The sequence below is a fragment of the Galleria mellonella genome, unplaced genomic scaffold, assembly GCF_026898425.1.
Source record: "Galleria mellonella isolate WM207_F2 unplaced genomic scaffold, CSIRO_AGI_GalMel_v1 utg139, whole genome shotgun sequence".
NCBI lineage: Eukaryota > Metazoa > Arthropoda > Insecta > Lepidoptera > Pyralidae > Galleria > Galleria mellonella.
The window spans coordinates 1,973,777-1,990,013 of record NW_026441995.1 but is presented as its reverse complement, the minus strand read 5'-3'; the positions used below and the strand labels follow the sequence as shown (position 1 = coordinate 1,990,013).

The following is a 16,237-nucleotide window of genomic DNA, read 5'->3' as shown; positions in this document are numbered from 1 at the left end:
TATGTCATAGTGAACTGAATATGTGTTTTTTTTTTAATATGCCAACAAGCACGCTGTTAACATTTCCAAGGTAAACCACAGCAATATGTCGACCGTTCGAAGATTATGTGTGATTTAAATACATTTACCTTGTCTGCGGGTCCAATTTAGGTGAAACGGATTCTAATTTACAATGTTAATTGATATTCTGTCTTAGTACATAAAGTATCATCAATACAAATCCATCATTTTTTTCTGTTAAATTAAATTTAACTTTTTTATATAGTAATAGCTAGCCAGAATAGCCCACTATTTTTTTTTGAATGGTGACAATGGTATGGTAACCCGCCTGCGCTAACGGGATTCGCTGGCGGAGCACCAGTGAAGGGTGATAGATGAGAATGAAAACAGGCCAGTTAGCCCATCATGATGAATTCATCAGGAATTAATCATGATAGTTTCCAGGGAGAACCGCGAGGAGGTCGACCTGGTTGGGTATATTGCTAGCAATGGGATTCTCAGTCTCCATTACTAACAATCCCTTTCCTCCCAAATAGCCCGCTATTTCGTACGAGTAGATTACAGAAATAGGAAAAGTAATGAAATAGACCACCTGATTTTTTGGATCTATAATTGACGTTTGCCGCTAGTGGCCTTAACAGCTTCACTGGGCGTGTGTACAGGGGCGAGTACAAATGGCACGTCAAGCCCGCGAGAGGGGAGCGACAGAGTATCAACTCTTAATGATAGACGGGGCGGCGTACGCCCAAGAGCGCCAGAACGGCTCGGATCTCGGCTTAGGTCACTGCACTTCGACCCCCGTAGAGGGACGGAGGGTCGGTAGGTCGTAACGAGAGAGGAGAAGGAATCGAGGAGTTGGTTCAGGGATCTGATCGTGCGCGAATGATGTGTCGGGAGTAGATGGCGCATCAAAATAAAACATACACCCGGGTTTTATTTATATTGATGCAAGAACAACACAACTGAAAATAGCATTCAAATTTTTGCAGTAGTTTTCGCATCATACCGTCCGACAATCTGTATGTTACAGACAGACGCACATATAATTTGTGTTCTACCGCTTGTACAAAGGATTGTGCTCAGAGGAATTATTTAATATGTTGCCTACGGCTACTTTTTATCATCGTACGGCTCGCCATCGACAGGGAGTTCACCCTCATACCCTACAGCCTAATTGGTTGCGTACAACGCGGTTTCAGAGAGGTTTTCTCCCACGAACATTCAGGAATGAGCTCCCTTCCGAGGCTTTCCCAAGAGACTACAGCATGGGGTTCTTAAAAAGATGTAATGATATACAATCGAATTTCGAAATTCCTTTTACAAATCGGTTATAAAATACCCTACTTTCTATGGTATAAAAAGTGAGATTAAAACTCGAGACTTGTGACTAGAACTACACATAGACTACGAATGCCATGGACTAAAAAAAAGGTAAGGACAAATGAAGTTGTCTATGCGGAAACAGACCAGTCGGGCAAGAAACGCGTGCGACCTTGTTGCGTACTGAAAACAAAAGGTATCAAACGTGGATAATGTATGATAAGGAACTTAAAATATCCGGATGAATTTAAAAATGACTTAAACTGCAATGGTGACGAACTAATGGGTAATACTGATGAAAACCATGAAGGTCATGTGGTCTCGGCATAGAATAGGCCACCCCTTCCTTTCACGTGAGTGTTGTAAGCTAACTAACATTTCATAGCTTCAAGCCTAACTGCGGTTTCTAATCCTGCTAAGCGTTACAACTACTGGCAAACCCTCCAAGGGGGAGGCCTATGTTCAGCATTGGACAGTTAAAAGCTGAAACCATGGTATGATAATGATTGATAAAACTTCGATTTGTACCTAAGTTTACAACTTATACGTGAACCGTACCGTGACAATGTGCAATGTCCTTTCCTGAGACGTGTTTCCTTCATCCTATAACCTCGAATCCTTCAAACGTAGCGTGAAAAAGCACTCAGTGAATCGGTATATTGCGGTCAATAGTAGTGGTTTAAAATATTAAAATGATTTAAAATATTTTATTTATTTATTTTATTATTATATATTAAAAGTCATTAGCAATTAAAAAATTAAACCAATAAATTGGTTTTGATAAAATTTCTATTCGACTAACTTGAAAAAAAAAAGGATAAATATTATTTTTTCACTTTGGTTTATAATTCATGGAGTTAAAAGTAACAAATGTAAACAAAAATACCATTGAATTTTTTTTTCCTTTCTTAAGGTCAGTTGAAAATTTAAAATGGCATAACTGAGAGAGTTTCAGATGAGTTTAGTGCAAGAGGGAGTTAGCTATTAATAAATAGTTATTATTGTTAAAAACTAAATAATTAACTATTATTAACTGATATCCAAATCAATATGGATAGCAGTCAGGCAATGATAGTGACATTTTATTCTTTTATACTACTTAGAATAGCAAACAAGCTGACGGCCCACCTGATGGAAAGTGGTAACCGTCGCCTATAGACATGAGCAGTACCATGCACATAACAGAGTATACTGTTTCGCCCATGATACCCCCCATGCGTTGCCATTCCTGAGGACTCAGGTGTTATTCCTCTGTACCCAGTAAATTCACGCCATATCCCACCCTTCAAACCGAAACAGCCATGCAAACATAACTGCTTCACGGTTGAAACACAAATGAGACAGAGTACCTAAGCAATCGACTTTTGTACAAAGTCTCCCTCTGGTGAATATTTAGTTTTTTTTTTTTTTTATATTAGTTGAGGCAAATGCCGTGTCTATTTTTGGCTATAACTGATCTAGATTATATGTATCTAGATAGAGCATCGAGTATCTACAATGGTTAGCCAATTTTTGAATGTATTTACAATTCACGCTTAGTCGTATTATAATATTGTAATGCATAAATATTTTTTCAAACACGACAATGTAGAGAATGCTACTAGCATTAAGTCCGTCTTCTGTACCGTATTTTCCTTTGGTCAATAAAGTTATTTTAATAAATCGGATGACCACACGGCGCGAGAACCTCCACCCTTACTATATATTGTATCGTATCGTATCGTATCGTAGTCGTATCGTAGATTATACGACATTTATACGCACAAAGCGCCTTGCGTTTTCCTTTTAAGGTTTGAAACTCTCTCCCTGCTTATGTTTTTCCATCCAAATATAAACTGCACCAGTTTAAAGCAAATGTGAATAGGCTGTTCACAGGCCCGCGAACTTCGTCTTAGACCACATCGTCACCTTTCCATTAGGTGAGATTTTGATCAATCGCGGGACCCTCCTAATAGTAAAAAAACAGCGCATTCAAACAAACAAAATCTATTTACATTTGATGATCAAATCATTAATCCATTATCAGGAATCGGCAGATCCTAGATTGGTTTGTAAGTTTCCATTGACAAGTTACACTAATATGTAATCTATTAGAACAATATGTCGCTAGTAGCTGGCGTGAATTTACAGGGTACAGAGGAATAACACCTAAGTCCTCAGGAATGGCAACGTATGGGGGGGGGGGGTATCATGGGCGAAACAGTATACTCTGTTATGTCAATGGTACTGCTCATGTCTATAGGCGACGGTTACCACTTTCCATCAGGTGGGCCGTCAGCTTGTTTGCCATTCTAAGTTGTATAAAAAAAAATAGTATTGCAATTCGAGCGTACGTCTCAATCCCAATATCGATCTATTGGAATTTATTTGAAGAGAATTTGATTTTTTTTTAAACTATCTCACCCGTAGTACTTCGTATCACTTACAACGCCATCTGTTAAAAGTATTTCGAAGTAGCGATTTCCATACAATTTTATTTTTTACCTATTTTAATTTTTTTAACTAAACTTTAGAAGTTTTCCGACGAAAAAAAATTATACAAATTAATTAAAAATTTAGTTTTAGAGAGAATAACGAACGGCGATTCATTTTATCATTTATATATACATACATATATATATATATATATATATATATATATATATATATATAGAAGATAAAAAAAAAACTATATTAACTGGGGTTACCACAGATAGCCTTTCTGTTAATTATTGATTAAAGGTCCGAACCCACAGCCATCTACAAGTCAGCGTTTCTCAAACGCATTACGCCCCGGGCTTTCACGGAGAACCGGTAACTGACTCGGACACTTCCTGTAATAAATGTCGACCGCCTCCGCCTACTAGACAAATATTAAGACTCTTTATTACACCGACATCTTGTTTTACATACTACCGAATAAACTGGTAGGTAGATTATTTAATAGATAATATATTTAGCTATGTCATAACCATATTGGAGCGTCCATGATCTAAATTCGATAAAATTGTTAACTGAACTAACAATTTTAAATATGTATTAGACTATATGACTATATTATATACAAATACATATTGTTATTTGCTAATTCACTATTAATAGACTGTAAATAGATTGTTATTTATTTTGTTATAATACAATTAATAAATGTTAGTATTTTATTTCAATAAATATAATATTTTATTATACAATATTAATAATATATTGTCATGTAAATATTTATCAGATTATTAAAATATCAATTGTTGTAATTATGAATTTAAGTATAGCAATTGTACCAACCATGTATCGGTTTCATTACTTTTGTAATTATATTTTTTTGTGAGGGTAGAAACAAATAGCACGGCTGTTATTCATTCCTGCTTTGATTTTTGTCGAGAGAACACGCATTAAACAAGATGTCAATATTAAAAATATATTTTATTTCTGTTAATAGCCAGAGGGAAACTTTGTACAAAAGTCGATTGCTTGGGTACCTCTGTCCCATTCGTGTTTAAACCGTGAAGCAGTTGTGTTTGCATGGCTGTGTTTCGGTTTGAAGGGTGGGATATGGCGTGAATTACTGGGTACCAAGGAATAACATCTGAGTCCTCAGGAATGGCAACGCATGGGAGGTATCATGGACAAAACAGTGTACTCTGTTATGTCCATGGTACTGCTCATGTCTATAGGCGATGGCTACCACTTTCCATCAGGTGGGCCGTCAGCTTGTTTACCATTCAAGTTGTATAAAAAAAAATAGTTATTAGTAATCAAATGAAATGTTCAATTTTTTTTATCGTGTACGTAATCTGATAGCTTAATATGAATAATATTATCGTCATCATTCTGGCCTTATCCCAATTTTTTGGGGTCGGCGTAATATGTTTTTATCCATATTACCCAACGTTTTGACTTTTACTTTTACGACCGGCCGTCTGCTTGACGTCAATTTTCCTTTATTAATTTTCCAAAATGCATTTGTTTATGGTATCTACCACCTACAATATGAAAAAAAGGATCTAAGAAAAAGGAGAGGGACTTTGGGAGCGAATAAAAGAAGTTGGCAAAAAAGGGATGAAGGATAAATGTAAATAATATGAATAATAATACAGTGAATATAAATAAATAAAATGACGGTACCTGTATTAAAAATTACGACTACAACATTCAATTATAAAAGGGCATCAATTTGGTAAGAAAAAAAAATACAAAATTCTGAACGTTTCCTTTTGTAATTATTTAAAATTGGATATAAATATTACAACAATAATTTGCTATTTTTGAAACAAAAATGTAAGGAAAATTTAAATTTAATATAATGTGTATGTTGTAGTTTTAATTCTTTTTTTTATACCACTGAGGTGGCAAACAAGCATACGGCCCACCTATCCATATGAACCTACTTGTCGGTACAGTTGGGCCGATCGGGTCGAACTCTTTTTATATGAACCTACTTGTCAGTAAGACCAATTGGGTTTATCTCATTTCATATGAACCTTTTTGATCTACATTTTTTTTTATACCACTGAGGTGGCAAACAAGCATACAGCCCACCTGATGGTAAGTGGTTACCGTAGCCTATGAACACCTGCAATACCAGAGGTATTACGCGTACGTTGCCGACCCTAAAGAAACCTCTTTACCTCCCTTTTGAAGAACCCCATGCTGTAGTCTCTTGGGAAAACCTCGGCAGGAAGCTCATTCCACAACCTGAGTGTCCGTGGGAGGACTCAGGTTAGTTAGTAGTAAAACTCAGTGTTAAGGATTAAAGTTAGAACATACATAATAATTAAGATTATCTTCCACAAAAAAAAACCGATTTCAAATATGTTAAAACAATTTAAATTTATTTAATAACCTAAATTATTAAACCTATTTTTATACAATTCCTATAGAACTAATCTGTAAGTACATTCTTTCAGATAAAAAAAAAAAAAAACTTTCCAAATCAGTTTAGAAGTAACAAAGCTAAGAGATAACAAACATAAAAAATACAATCGAATTGTAAGCCCCTTGTTTTTGAAGTCGATTGATAATAAAGGAATTAAATGCAAGCAGTTCATCAAAGACTTTCTTAGCAATTCATACACTGACTCTGGCACCTTTAATCTTTAACCTGTCTAGATCTCCCATTATCAAATTAAGTCGTTCATAGTGCTAATTTTGTATGTCTACATACATGAACTGATGTAGAAAATCGTGTTTAAAAACATTGCATAATTGGATACTTACATGTAATGTTGCATAATCATTAATGATTATAACAAATTTAGTACAGTAGGTTCACTAATGGTTTACGTCAAAAATTAACTAAGAATACATTAACTTATTCGCCGTGTGGCCCCAGCATAGATTTTTTTTTATAGGTGAAAATAGTATGGTATCCCCGCCTGCGCTAACGGGATACGCTGGCGGAGCATCAGTGAAGGGTGATAGATGAGAATGAAACAGGCCAGTTAGCCCATCATGATGAATTCATCAGGAATTAACCATAATAGTTTCCAGGGAGACCCGCGAGGAGGTCGACCTGGTTGGATATATATATATATATATATATATATATATATATATATATATATATATATATATATATATAGACCGAATTTGAGTGAACAAGTCAGCGAGATCACGTGTTCTTACAATTTCATTACTTTTTAATCAAGTATCATGACAATAAATAATTACAAAGTTAATTAAAATATTAATTAGTGTTCTATATACATTACAAGAATAATTTATTAGCAAATTTGGTATAATAACTATTTTAACGTTTTATTATATTTAAAGTAGTTAGTCTGATTTTTATTAATAAATGCAGGCTACACATTTTGACACAAGATGTTTAAGAAAATTAATATAATTTAAAATAAATATCTAACACATGCATACTAATGGTAGCGGAATTAAACAAAATATTTCTAAATATTAAATAGGCTTAAAACATATAGAACCTTTATATTGTTTTAGTGTTAAAATTTTGAAAGATTGGATAAATTAGATAATAAGTTTAGAGTTTTATGAAGAAAAAATAATGTCATCTTGATGTAATAAACGTCAAGTCTAATTACGATCTTTGTTAACATGTCACATTAGCGCCTTTGTTAATGTATTAATAAGTAAAAATGACGAAAAAAGCAGACCAAGCAAAAAGCGCTTTAGTATTTGAGATAGATCCAACGGAATGTCCCTTCAGGGAGTTTCGAGATAACGAGCTCCAACCTGAATTCTGGGGACTTGTAAGTATCTACTACATAAGCTTTTTAAATTATTTATAAACGGGGTTGCCATATGCGAAATTAGATTTTTACCCAAAAGTAGAATATTTTTTCTTTCAATCGATATCATTTTTAGGATTTTTACCTCATTACAATGTTGTATTATTTTTTACTACGTTTTGCCATGTGCCACAAAATGAAAAAAAAAAAATATCATATCACTCGTTTACTGTCTATTGCTGAACATAGTGTTTGCCAGTTGTTGCCACCCTTGACAAGCGGGTTGGCAACCGAAGTTAAGTTTTCTTAATGTCATATATTTTTCAGTTATATATTTTACTGTAATTATATATCCTATATACTTGTACAAAGTTTACAAATACTAAAACTATTACTCAAAAAAATTACCAAAAGTTTTCCAAGCCCATTTGACATTTTTCTAAAAATATTTCCAATAATGTTCTCCACAATTTTACAATTAGAATTTTTTTTGCCGAAAATTGCGAAAAAAATACCTAATATGGCAACACTGTTTATAAAGAAACTATATACTCGGACCCAGTTTCTTTATAAATGTATTAAAAGCTAAAGGTATAGCGATAAGAAAAATACATTAACCTCATGCATTTGTAACTGTGATTAACAAGAATTATTACAGTCGTATCATTTGAACGCATTCTAGATCAGAAAGAGCTTACTGTAATGAATCAATTTATATTTTAATTACAGTGCTGTAAAAGGAGGTTTTTGTCATCGAAGTAAGACGTGGAAAAATATCGAAATCTTATATAATTGTATTTGCTTGGGTTTATGTTTGCATGGCTGTGTTTCGGTTTGAATGGTCAGATATGGCAATGAAATTATAGGGAAACTCAACACCTTAGTCCTCAGGAATGACAATCTATGAAGTGTATTGTAAACGACACAGTATACTCTTATTATATAAGTAGAAATATATATTTATATATTCAGATTCTTGCTTATGTTCTCCATATGAACTTAAAAATGATAGAATTTTCATCATGGCTCGGATCAAACTGTTTAAACTCCATCCAAAGTTTGTCTAGAAGAGATCGCTTCAAACAACAAGGTCGCCCATTATTTTCTCACTGTGATCATTTCTTGTAATTGTTTATATCTATAATAAGTTTACTATTGTAATCTTTTAGAGGAAACAATAAATAGTATCTATCTATATAAAAACAAAATAATTGACCGAACAACGTACAGTTAAAACTGTTTTTTTTTTTATACGACTTAGAATGGCAAACAAGCTGACGACTCACCGGATGGAAAGTGATAACCGTCGCCTATAGCCATGAGCAATACCATGGACATAACAGAGTATACTGTTTCGCCCGTGATACCCTCCATGCGTTGCCATTTTTGAGGACTCAGGTGTTATTCCTCTGTACCTAGTTAAAACTGTAAATCTACTAACATGAATTTTGATTTTCCTTATGTCTGAACATTAAGAAGTTCTTACTCAAAATTTCCATAAAAATAAAAAATAATTAGCGAAGGTTCTACAAATAGTTATTTGTACAAAACTTTGTCAGTCCTATCTCACGAAAGTTCAGTTCTAGTAACGATATAAAGAATTGACCAAGGACAGGATTAGTAAAGAAAGCTTGAGCGAGCTTCATTATTTTTGTATGAAAACATATCGTGATTATCCATTTTTTTTTTTAATCTATCACACTTATTAACTAATTATATATAATTCTTTATAGTCCCCAAGATACAGGTCTGGCCTAGTTTGGGGACTGATGGTAATGCAGATATTTTCTCGTTGAATATAAAATTGTAAAAATTGTAAATTGTACCTTATGCAACTGTATCTTTCTTAAATAATAATTATTATTATTACAATTACAAATTTCATTTTAATTAATTATCAATTGTAAGTGTACTTGATAAATAGGTAACTATTTTTAAAATATTATTTAGGTAATAAAAAAAAATTATAAATTATATTTTCAATATGTCTTATTACAACATCTTGACAGTAAAAAATTAAATTAAAGTTTATACTGACTAGGGTCCAGCTGCTTGCCGAGCCACAATGCTGCTAAGTAAGACTTCAACAAAATCACCAGGAGACCATGTGTGGGTGGATGAGCAGACGCAACCGCTACCCCGGTCTGTGCGGCGATACCTCCATGGTTGGGTTCGAGCTGAAGATTTAGCAATGAGCAGATGGGAAGCTGAAGCTGTGGTGTTTGAGGTTTGCCAATTAAAAATATAGGTTACGGAATGAATTCTCTGGTGAGCAATTCTGAAGAAGCTACAATGATGCTCTCTCTATATACAAAATTATATTAATAAAATTAAGAATATTTTTTATTCAAGTAAACTTAATTATATTGGTCTCTTAATTATAAAGTTAACTTATAAACTTGTCAACTGCGGTTAAGCTCTTAGTGATGTTTTAAGAGGAACGTACTAAAAGAAATCAATACTCTAGAGATGGGTGCTGCCCATCCCTTGACTAAGTTTCCTTAGTAGCCTCATACGACACCTATGGAAATGGGGGAAAGGGATTGTTAGTAATGGAGACTGAGAATCCCATTGCTAGCAATATACTCAACCAGGTCGGTTCTCCAGGTTCTCCTTGGAAACTATCATGGTTAATTCCTGATGAATTCATCATGATGGGCTAACTGGCCTGTTTTCATTCTCATCTATCACCATTCACTGGTGCTCCGCCAGCGTAACCCGTTAGCGCAGGCGGGGTTACCATTCCATTTCACCCATCAAAAAAAAAACACCTATGGAAAAAAGGGGTAGCCTACCGAAAGAGAGAGGTGGAATAAATTATTATATATAATATAACTTAATTCCTAATATTTTACAACTACCTTCATTACTGCAATTTTACTTTTTCTTCAGGACAATGGTGGAGGCAAGATGTCAGTTGCAGACACACAACTGAGTCACTCTCAAGTACTGCTAAGATCTTCATTTTGCAGACGAATGCTTTCCGCCTGTTTTATTTTAGAAAGAATAGATGGTATGGTGGTAAGTCAGAGACATTTTTTTTTCTATATAACTTAGAATGGCAAACAAGCTGACGGCCTACCTGATGGAAAGTGGTAACTATCGCCTATACACATGAGCAGTACCATGGACATAACAGAGTGTACTGTTTCGCTCATGATACTCCCCATGCGTTGCCATTCCTGAGGACTCAGGTGTTATTTCTCTGTACCCTGTAAATTTACGCCATATCCCACCCTTCAAACCGAAACACAGCCATGCAAACACAATTGCTTCACGGTAGAAACATGAATGGGAGAGAAGTACCCAAGCAATCGACTTTTGTACAAAATCTCCCTCTGATTAAGAAATAGGATACTCAAGTTTCCAACTCGAATTAGAAAAAGGAAAGAAGACTTAGAGAGGTTTACATTGATTTCAGGTGGAACACCAATGGGAGAACTTTGTTTTCAGCATCGGACCAGAAGGTTGGAGAGCTAAGTACCATATCTATTCGCCAGGTACTAAACCAGGTGGTGGAACGCAGCATAGACCTGGGCTCTCTAAAAATGGTTAATACTCTTCTCGCCTCCTTATTTGTATCTCCATGCTTTGCTTTCCTCGCTACGTTATTCTTGAGGCCAATTTTTAGAAAGAAAATGGAATGGTAACACCGCCTACACTAAGCTACAGATTTGCGGTGTATAGGTTTACGCTGGTGGGATAATAGGTGACGATAATATCCAGGCCTTTGACCTATCATGATCAATTTTCCATGAATTAACTACGATGGTTCCTAGGAAGGCCTAGCTTCATGAAGGTGAATCTAATGCTGCTAGCAATAAGGCTACTGAGTACTATTACTAACAATCTCCACCCTCTAGTGCGTTGTTTCCCAACGTGGGGCCCACGCCCCACAGGGGGGCAGTTTGATAGTTAAGGGAGAGCAATTAAAAATGGACTCGAAGCGTTTTTAACGCTCTTGCTCGGAGCCATCTAAATGCAACAGGTAGATATCGGTACCAAATTTAACAAAAAAACTAAATTAAAAAAATGCTGTAAATATTTATTAGGTATGATTTCATTTGACGTTACCAAAATATTAACTGGGCGATTAGAGTCGTCAAGTAAACATTGTCGGGAAAAATTATGTATGGGAGCATACAAATTTTAGAAATGTTCAAGTGGGGCATGGAACAAAAAAGGTTGGGAAACATCTGGTGTGTTAACAGTGGAGTAGCCCACTGGTATATTTCTTTACTTAAAGACATTAATCAGTTTTTAAGATAAGGAAGGCAAAGTATAGAATAAAGCATACACATTTCTCTCAGGTTGCTATCTCGTCCGCCTATTCTATCTTGGCGTTTGGCGGTGTATTTGGGTCAGTGATCAGGTTCCAATAGATGCAACTGGTGCACCATTACTCCCATTCTCTCCGCTTATAAACCGCACTCCTGCAGCCAAGCCCAGGTTGAAGCAAGCTCCAATTACCGTCACATCGTCTGTGGTACACATGTGGCCGTTGCTACTTTGTAAGGTATGTTGATTTATGAAGTTTCTGTCTATATTATCTAAACAATGATTTTTTATTAATTGCTTATAGAATATATAATACTTTTAATATGTACTACAGGTAGTTCGCCTGTGGAACTCACTACCTTCTTCTATTTGCGTCTATGTGTTCACAATCTCTCGCTAACTTCAAAACCTCTGTGAAGTCCTACTAGAGATAGTAAGACTTAACCATTTAAATTTACCAGAGGGAGACTTTGTACAAAAGTCGATTGCTTGAGTACCTCTGTCCCATTCGTGTTTCAATCGTGAAGCAGCTGTGTTTGCATGGCTGTGTTTCGGTTTGAAGGGTGGGATATGGCGTGAATTTAGGAATAGCAACGCATGGGGGGGTATTATGGGCGAAACAGTATACTCTGTTATGTCCATGGTACTGCTCATGTCTATAGGCGACGGTTACCACTTTCCAACACGTGGACCGTTAGCTTGTTTGCCATTCTATGTCGTATAAAAAAAATACTATTTTTCTGTATTCTCTCATTATCTTCCTCTTTCATTCTCTCCTATTATTTGTGTACCATTAAGTATTATATATAATGTGTGTGAGTGCGTGCGTGCGTGCGTGCGTGCGTGCGTGCGTGTGTTTGTGTGTTTGCATATATTAATATCTATATAAAACAGCACTACCTACCCTTTATCTTTTTCTCATTGCCCTTTATCCAAAGGTTGTCTGCAAGAGATTGCTTATCAATAACGCCGCCTTTTATATCATTTCTCATTAAAATTAACTGTATCATTTTTATAAATGGCGCAATAAAGTGTAAATAAATGGTGTAAATAAATAAAATAAATACCCAATAACATATATATTTAACTTTTCTCATAGTTATTGATGAGGTATGAGTTACGTTGTTTTAGTATTCTGAACGGCTGCGAAACTCAATTTTATATAAAGCCCCGTCGTAACGAGAAGAAAATCTTCAATTTATTTCACAATAAACAACAATTAGACTCTAATTCCCTTTATAATGTTTATGTTACTATAAAATTAAGGAATTACAAAAACAAAATACGATATCTTTGTAAATAACACTTCTGAAGATATTTGCCATTCAAAAATAAATATCAAAGTCGCTGTTCTAAGTTTAGACAAATGAGATATGATATTACGCCTAGACAATTAACACATTTTAATGGCTTTGAAATACAAAAGTAGAGAGACTCATAGAAGGATCAGAGAGAGTTAGAATATTCTAAAGATAATGACCAGATAGACCGTCTACTAACTGCTACAGGAATCGAGTCTTCGGAACCGACGTGTCTGACGAATTAACGTGTATTTGACTCATCAATTCCGATTGGGTCGTTGTAAAAGACCTTTTTTTATACAACTTAGAATGTCAAACAAGTTGACGGCCCACCTGATGGAAAGTGTAACCGTCGCCTATAGACATGAGCAGTACCATGGACATAACAGAGTATACTGTTTCGCCCATGACACCTTCCATGTGTTGCCATTCCTGAGGACCTACCATGTTACCTATAATATTACAAGTTACTCTTATAGAAATTAATTTATAAATTAATTCGATTCAACAAAAATTTACCACCGTAGTTTCCAAGACAAACCGCGTGGAGGTCGACTTGATTGCTAGCAAAAGGGCTGTCTAATCTTACTACCAGTATTTCTTCTTAACAACAATTGTCAGAAACGATATTAAATTCTCTTTGTATATGTATATAGACATCGTATTAAAATATAAGTTATAATAAATAATGCAAACGGCGGGACTGCGTAATTGCTAATGAACATTCTACAGGCGCTTCTCAAGGTGGCTGCCCCCGACATGAATTCCGATGAAGACGTCGACTGTTTAGAGGATGAGGCATTCGAAGAATTCAACATCATGCACTGTCTGACTGGATCCATGAATATGATGTATCACATTACTGGTAATATTGTGATTAGCTTGTAAGGATAGAAATGTTTTGACAGCGGTAGGTAGGCGATGGTTAAAGTTTATGCGTAAGATTAAGGAATACTGGAGCAAGTTAATATTATTATAGCGATAACGGTCTTAATAATATTTATTTATTGTATATATCTATATTTATTAAAATTTTTATTAATACTAACCTATAATATACATATACCACACAAATACATATATATACATATATGTTTATCTTTGCGTATTGTTAACCGATTTTAATTATTCTTTTTTTATCGAAAGTGTTATTTAAATGTAATAATAATAATATTTTCACGACAGATATAACATAAATAATATCCCTGCCATTACAGACGTTAAGCTACGGTAACCGCGTTTACCTTAAGACGGGACGTATACTTGTTTGCCTCCATAGTTAGTATAAATAAGATTGTGTTCCACAAAAAATACCGACTTCAATTGTGTCAAAACCAGTTATTTTGATTTAAAAATTAAAATATTAAACCAATTTTAATAAAATTTCTATTGGATCAATTTATAAGTATATTCTTTCAGATAAAAATAGAATTTTCCAAATCGATTTACAACTGTTGCGATAACAAATACAAACATAGAAAAATGCAACCAAATTAGAAACCTCTTTTTTTAAGTCGGTTAAAAAATTGTGTTCAAAATCTTTAATTAAATGTATATAATAGATGCGGAAGAACTCTGGAATCTGATATGCAAAGAAGTGCCACTATTCTCGTGGGACGATGACGACGACACCTTGACTAGTACTGTCAAGTCCAGGAATACAAAGAAACCCATCAACAAAGAGACCGCCGTCGTTAGGGTATGTCGTTGTTTTGTAATGGATGACAATGGAATGGGAACCCCGATTGCGGTATCGGTATACGCTGGCGGGGCACCAATGAGTGATGAGGAAGAAAGCAGGTCAGTTGCTCCATCGTGATGAATTGAACAATATTTAACTGCGATGGTGTTCAGAGAGAACCGCGTGAAGGTCGACCTGATACAGTCTTTTTTTTAAATGGCTGAGTATTGAATGGTGACTATACCGGCGCTATCGGTATACGCTGACAGGGCACTAGTGAGAGATGATAGGTGAGAATGAAAACAAATCAGTTAGCCCATCATGACAAAACCATCTAGAATTAACCACGATGGTTTCCAGATGGAACCACGTGGAGATCGACCCGATAGGGTTGCCTAGCAATTGGACTATTAAACCTCAGTCTCGCCAGTATTATCAATAGCGTAGGCTTGGTTACCATTCTATTATAATTCTTGAAAAAAAATATGCCCTATGATATTCATGGTTTTATTTATAAACTAGCGGCCCGTCCCGGCGTCGCACGGGTGTACATTTTTACATTTTAAAAAGTGGCCATTAAGGCTGCACACGCGAAGGAAGTTTAAAAATGGGGTAACTTCTCCCGTTTTCCCAACATTTCCCTTCACTGCTTTGCTCCTATTGATTGTAGCGTGATGAAAAATGCCCAGCCTGCCCAGGAGTGTGAAGAATAATTGTACCAAGTTTCGTTAAAATCAGTCGAGTAGTTTTTGTTTCTATAACGAACATACAGACAGACAGACAAAAATTTTACTGATTGCATTTTTGGCATCAGTATCGATCTCTAATCACCCCCTGATAGTTATTTTGGAAATATATTTCATGTACAGAATTGACCTCTACAGATTTATTATAAGTATAGATGACGATCATTTATCATCTAAGTAAATTTTGCCCATTCGTGCTAACAAAAAAATACATAATCTTTCAGCGAGGATCAATAACAACTATTGTGATAGAAGACTCCAAGAATCAACCTCCATATTCTTTGCCTGGTATAACTCCTGGTCACGAGATGGACCTGCTTATCACCATGGCTCGAGATGTACCCTTGAAGAAACCACTGCCTGAACCCGGTCGGACATGTTTTTAAAGTTTGAGTTTTAAACAGTATCAAGAAAGTTTTTTTTACAAGTTGAAGAGTTTGAAAGTGTAATTTCTGAAAGATGAGTGTAAGTAGAGAGGCTTTTGACAAAAAGGAGACTTTGTACAAAAGTCGATTGCTTGGGTACCTCTGTCCTATTCGTGTTTTAACCGTGAAGCAGTTGTGTTTGCATGGCTGTGTTTCGGTTTGAAGGATGGGATATGGCGTGAATTTACTGGGTACAGAGGAATAACACCTGAGTCCTCAGGAATGGCAACGCATGGAGGGTATCATGGGCGAAACAGTATACTCTGTTATGTCCATGGTACTGTTCATGTCTATAGGCGACGGTTACCAC

The 16,237-nt window shown here is 35.3% G+C and overlaps 1 protein-coding gene across 1 annotated transcript in view; it reads left to right on the top strand.

Annotated features, from left to right (window-relative positions):
- Nucleotides 1–7,403: 7,403 nt before the first annotated feature.
- Nucleotides 7,404–16,237, top strand: part of LOC113522189 (androglobin-like) — a 31,440-nt gene continuing 22,606 nt past the window's right edge. Inside the window, exons 1-8 of the mRNA XM_052903396.1 lie at nucleotides 7,404–7,517; nucleotides 9,538–9,723; nucleotides 10,389–10,517; nucleotides 10,918–11,047; nucleotides 11,807–12,012; nucleotides 13,808–13,940; nucleotides 14,638–14,774; nucleotides 15,727–15,871. Coding sequence (XP_052759356.1) covers nucleotides 7,404–7,517; nucleotides 9,538–9,723; nucleotides 10,389–10,517; nucleotides 10,918–11,047; nucleotides 11,807–12,012; nucleotides 13,808–13,940; nucleotides 14,638–14,774; nucleotides 15,727–15,871 — 1,180 coding nt within the window. The remainder of the gene's footprint in view (nucleotides 7,518–9,537; nucleotides 9,724–10,388; nucleotides 10,518–10,917; nucleotides 11,048–11,806; nucleotides 12,013–13,807; nucleotides 13,941–14,637; nucleotides 14,775–15,726; nucleotides 15,872–16,237) is intronic.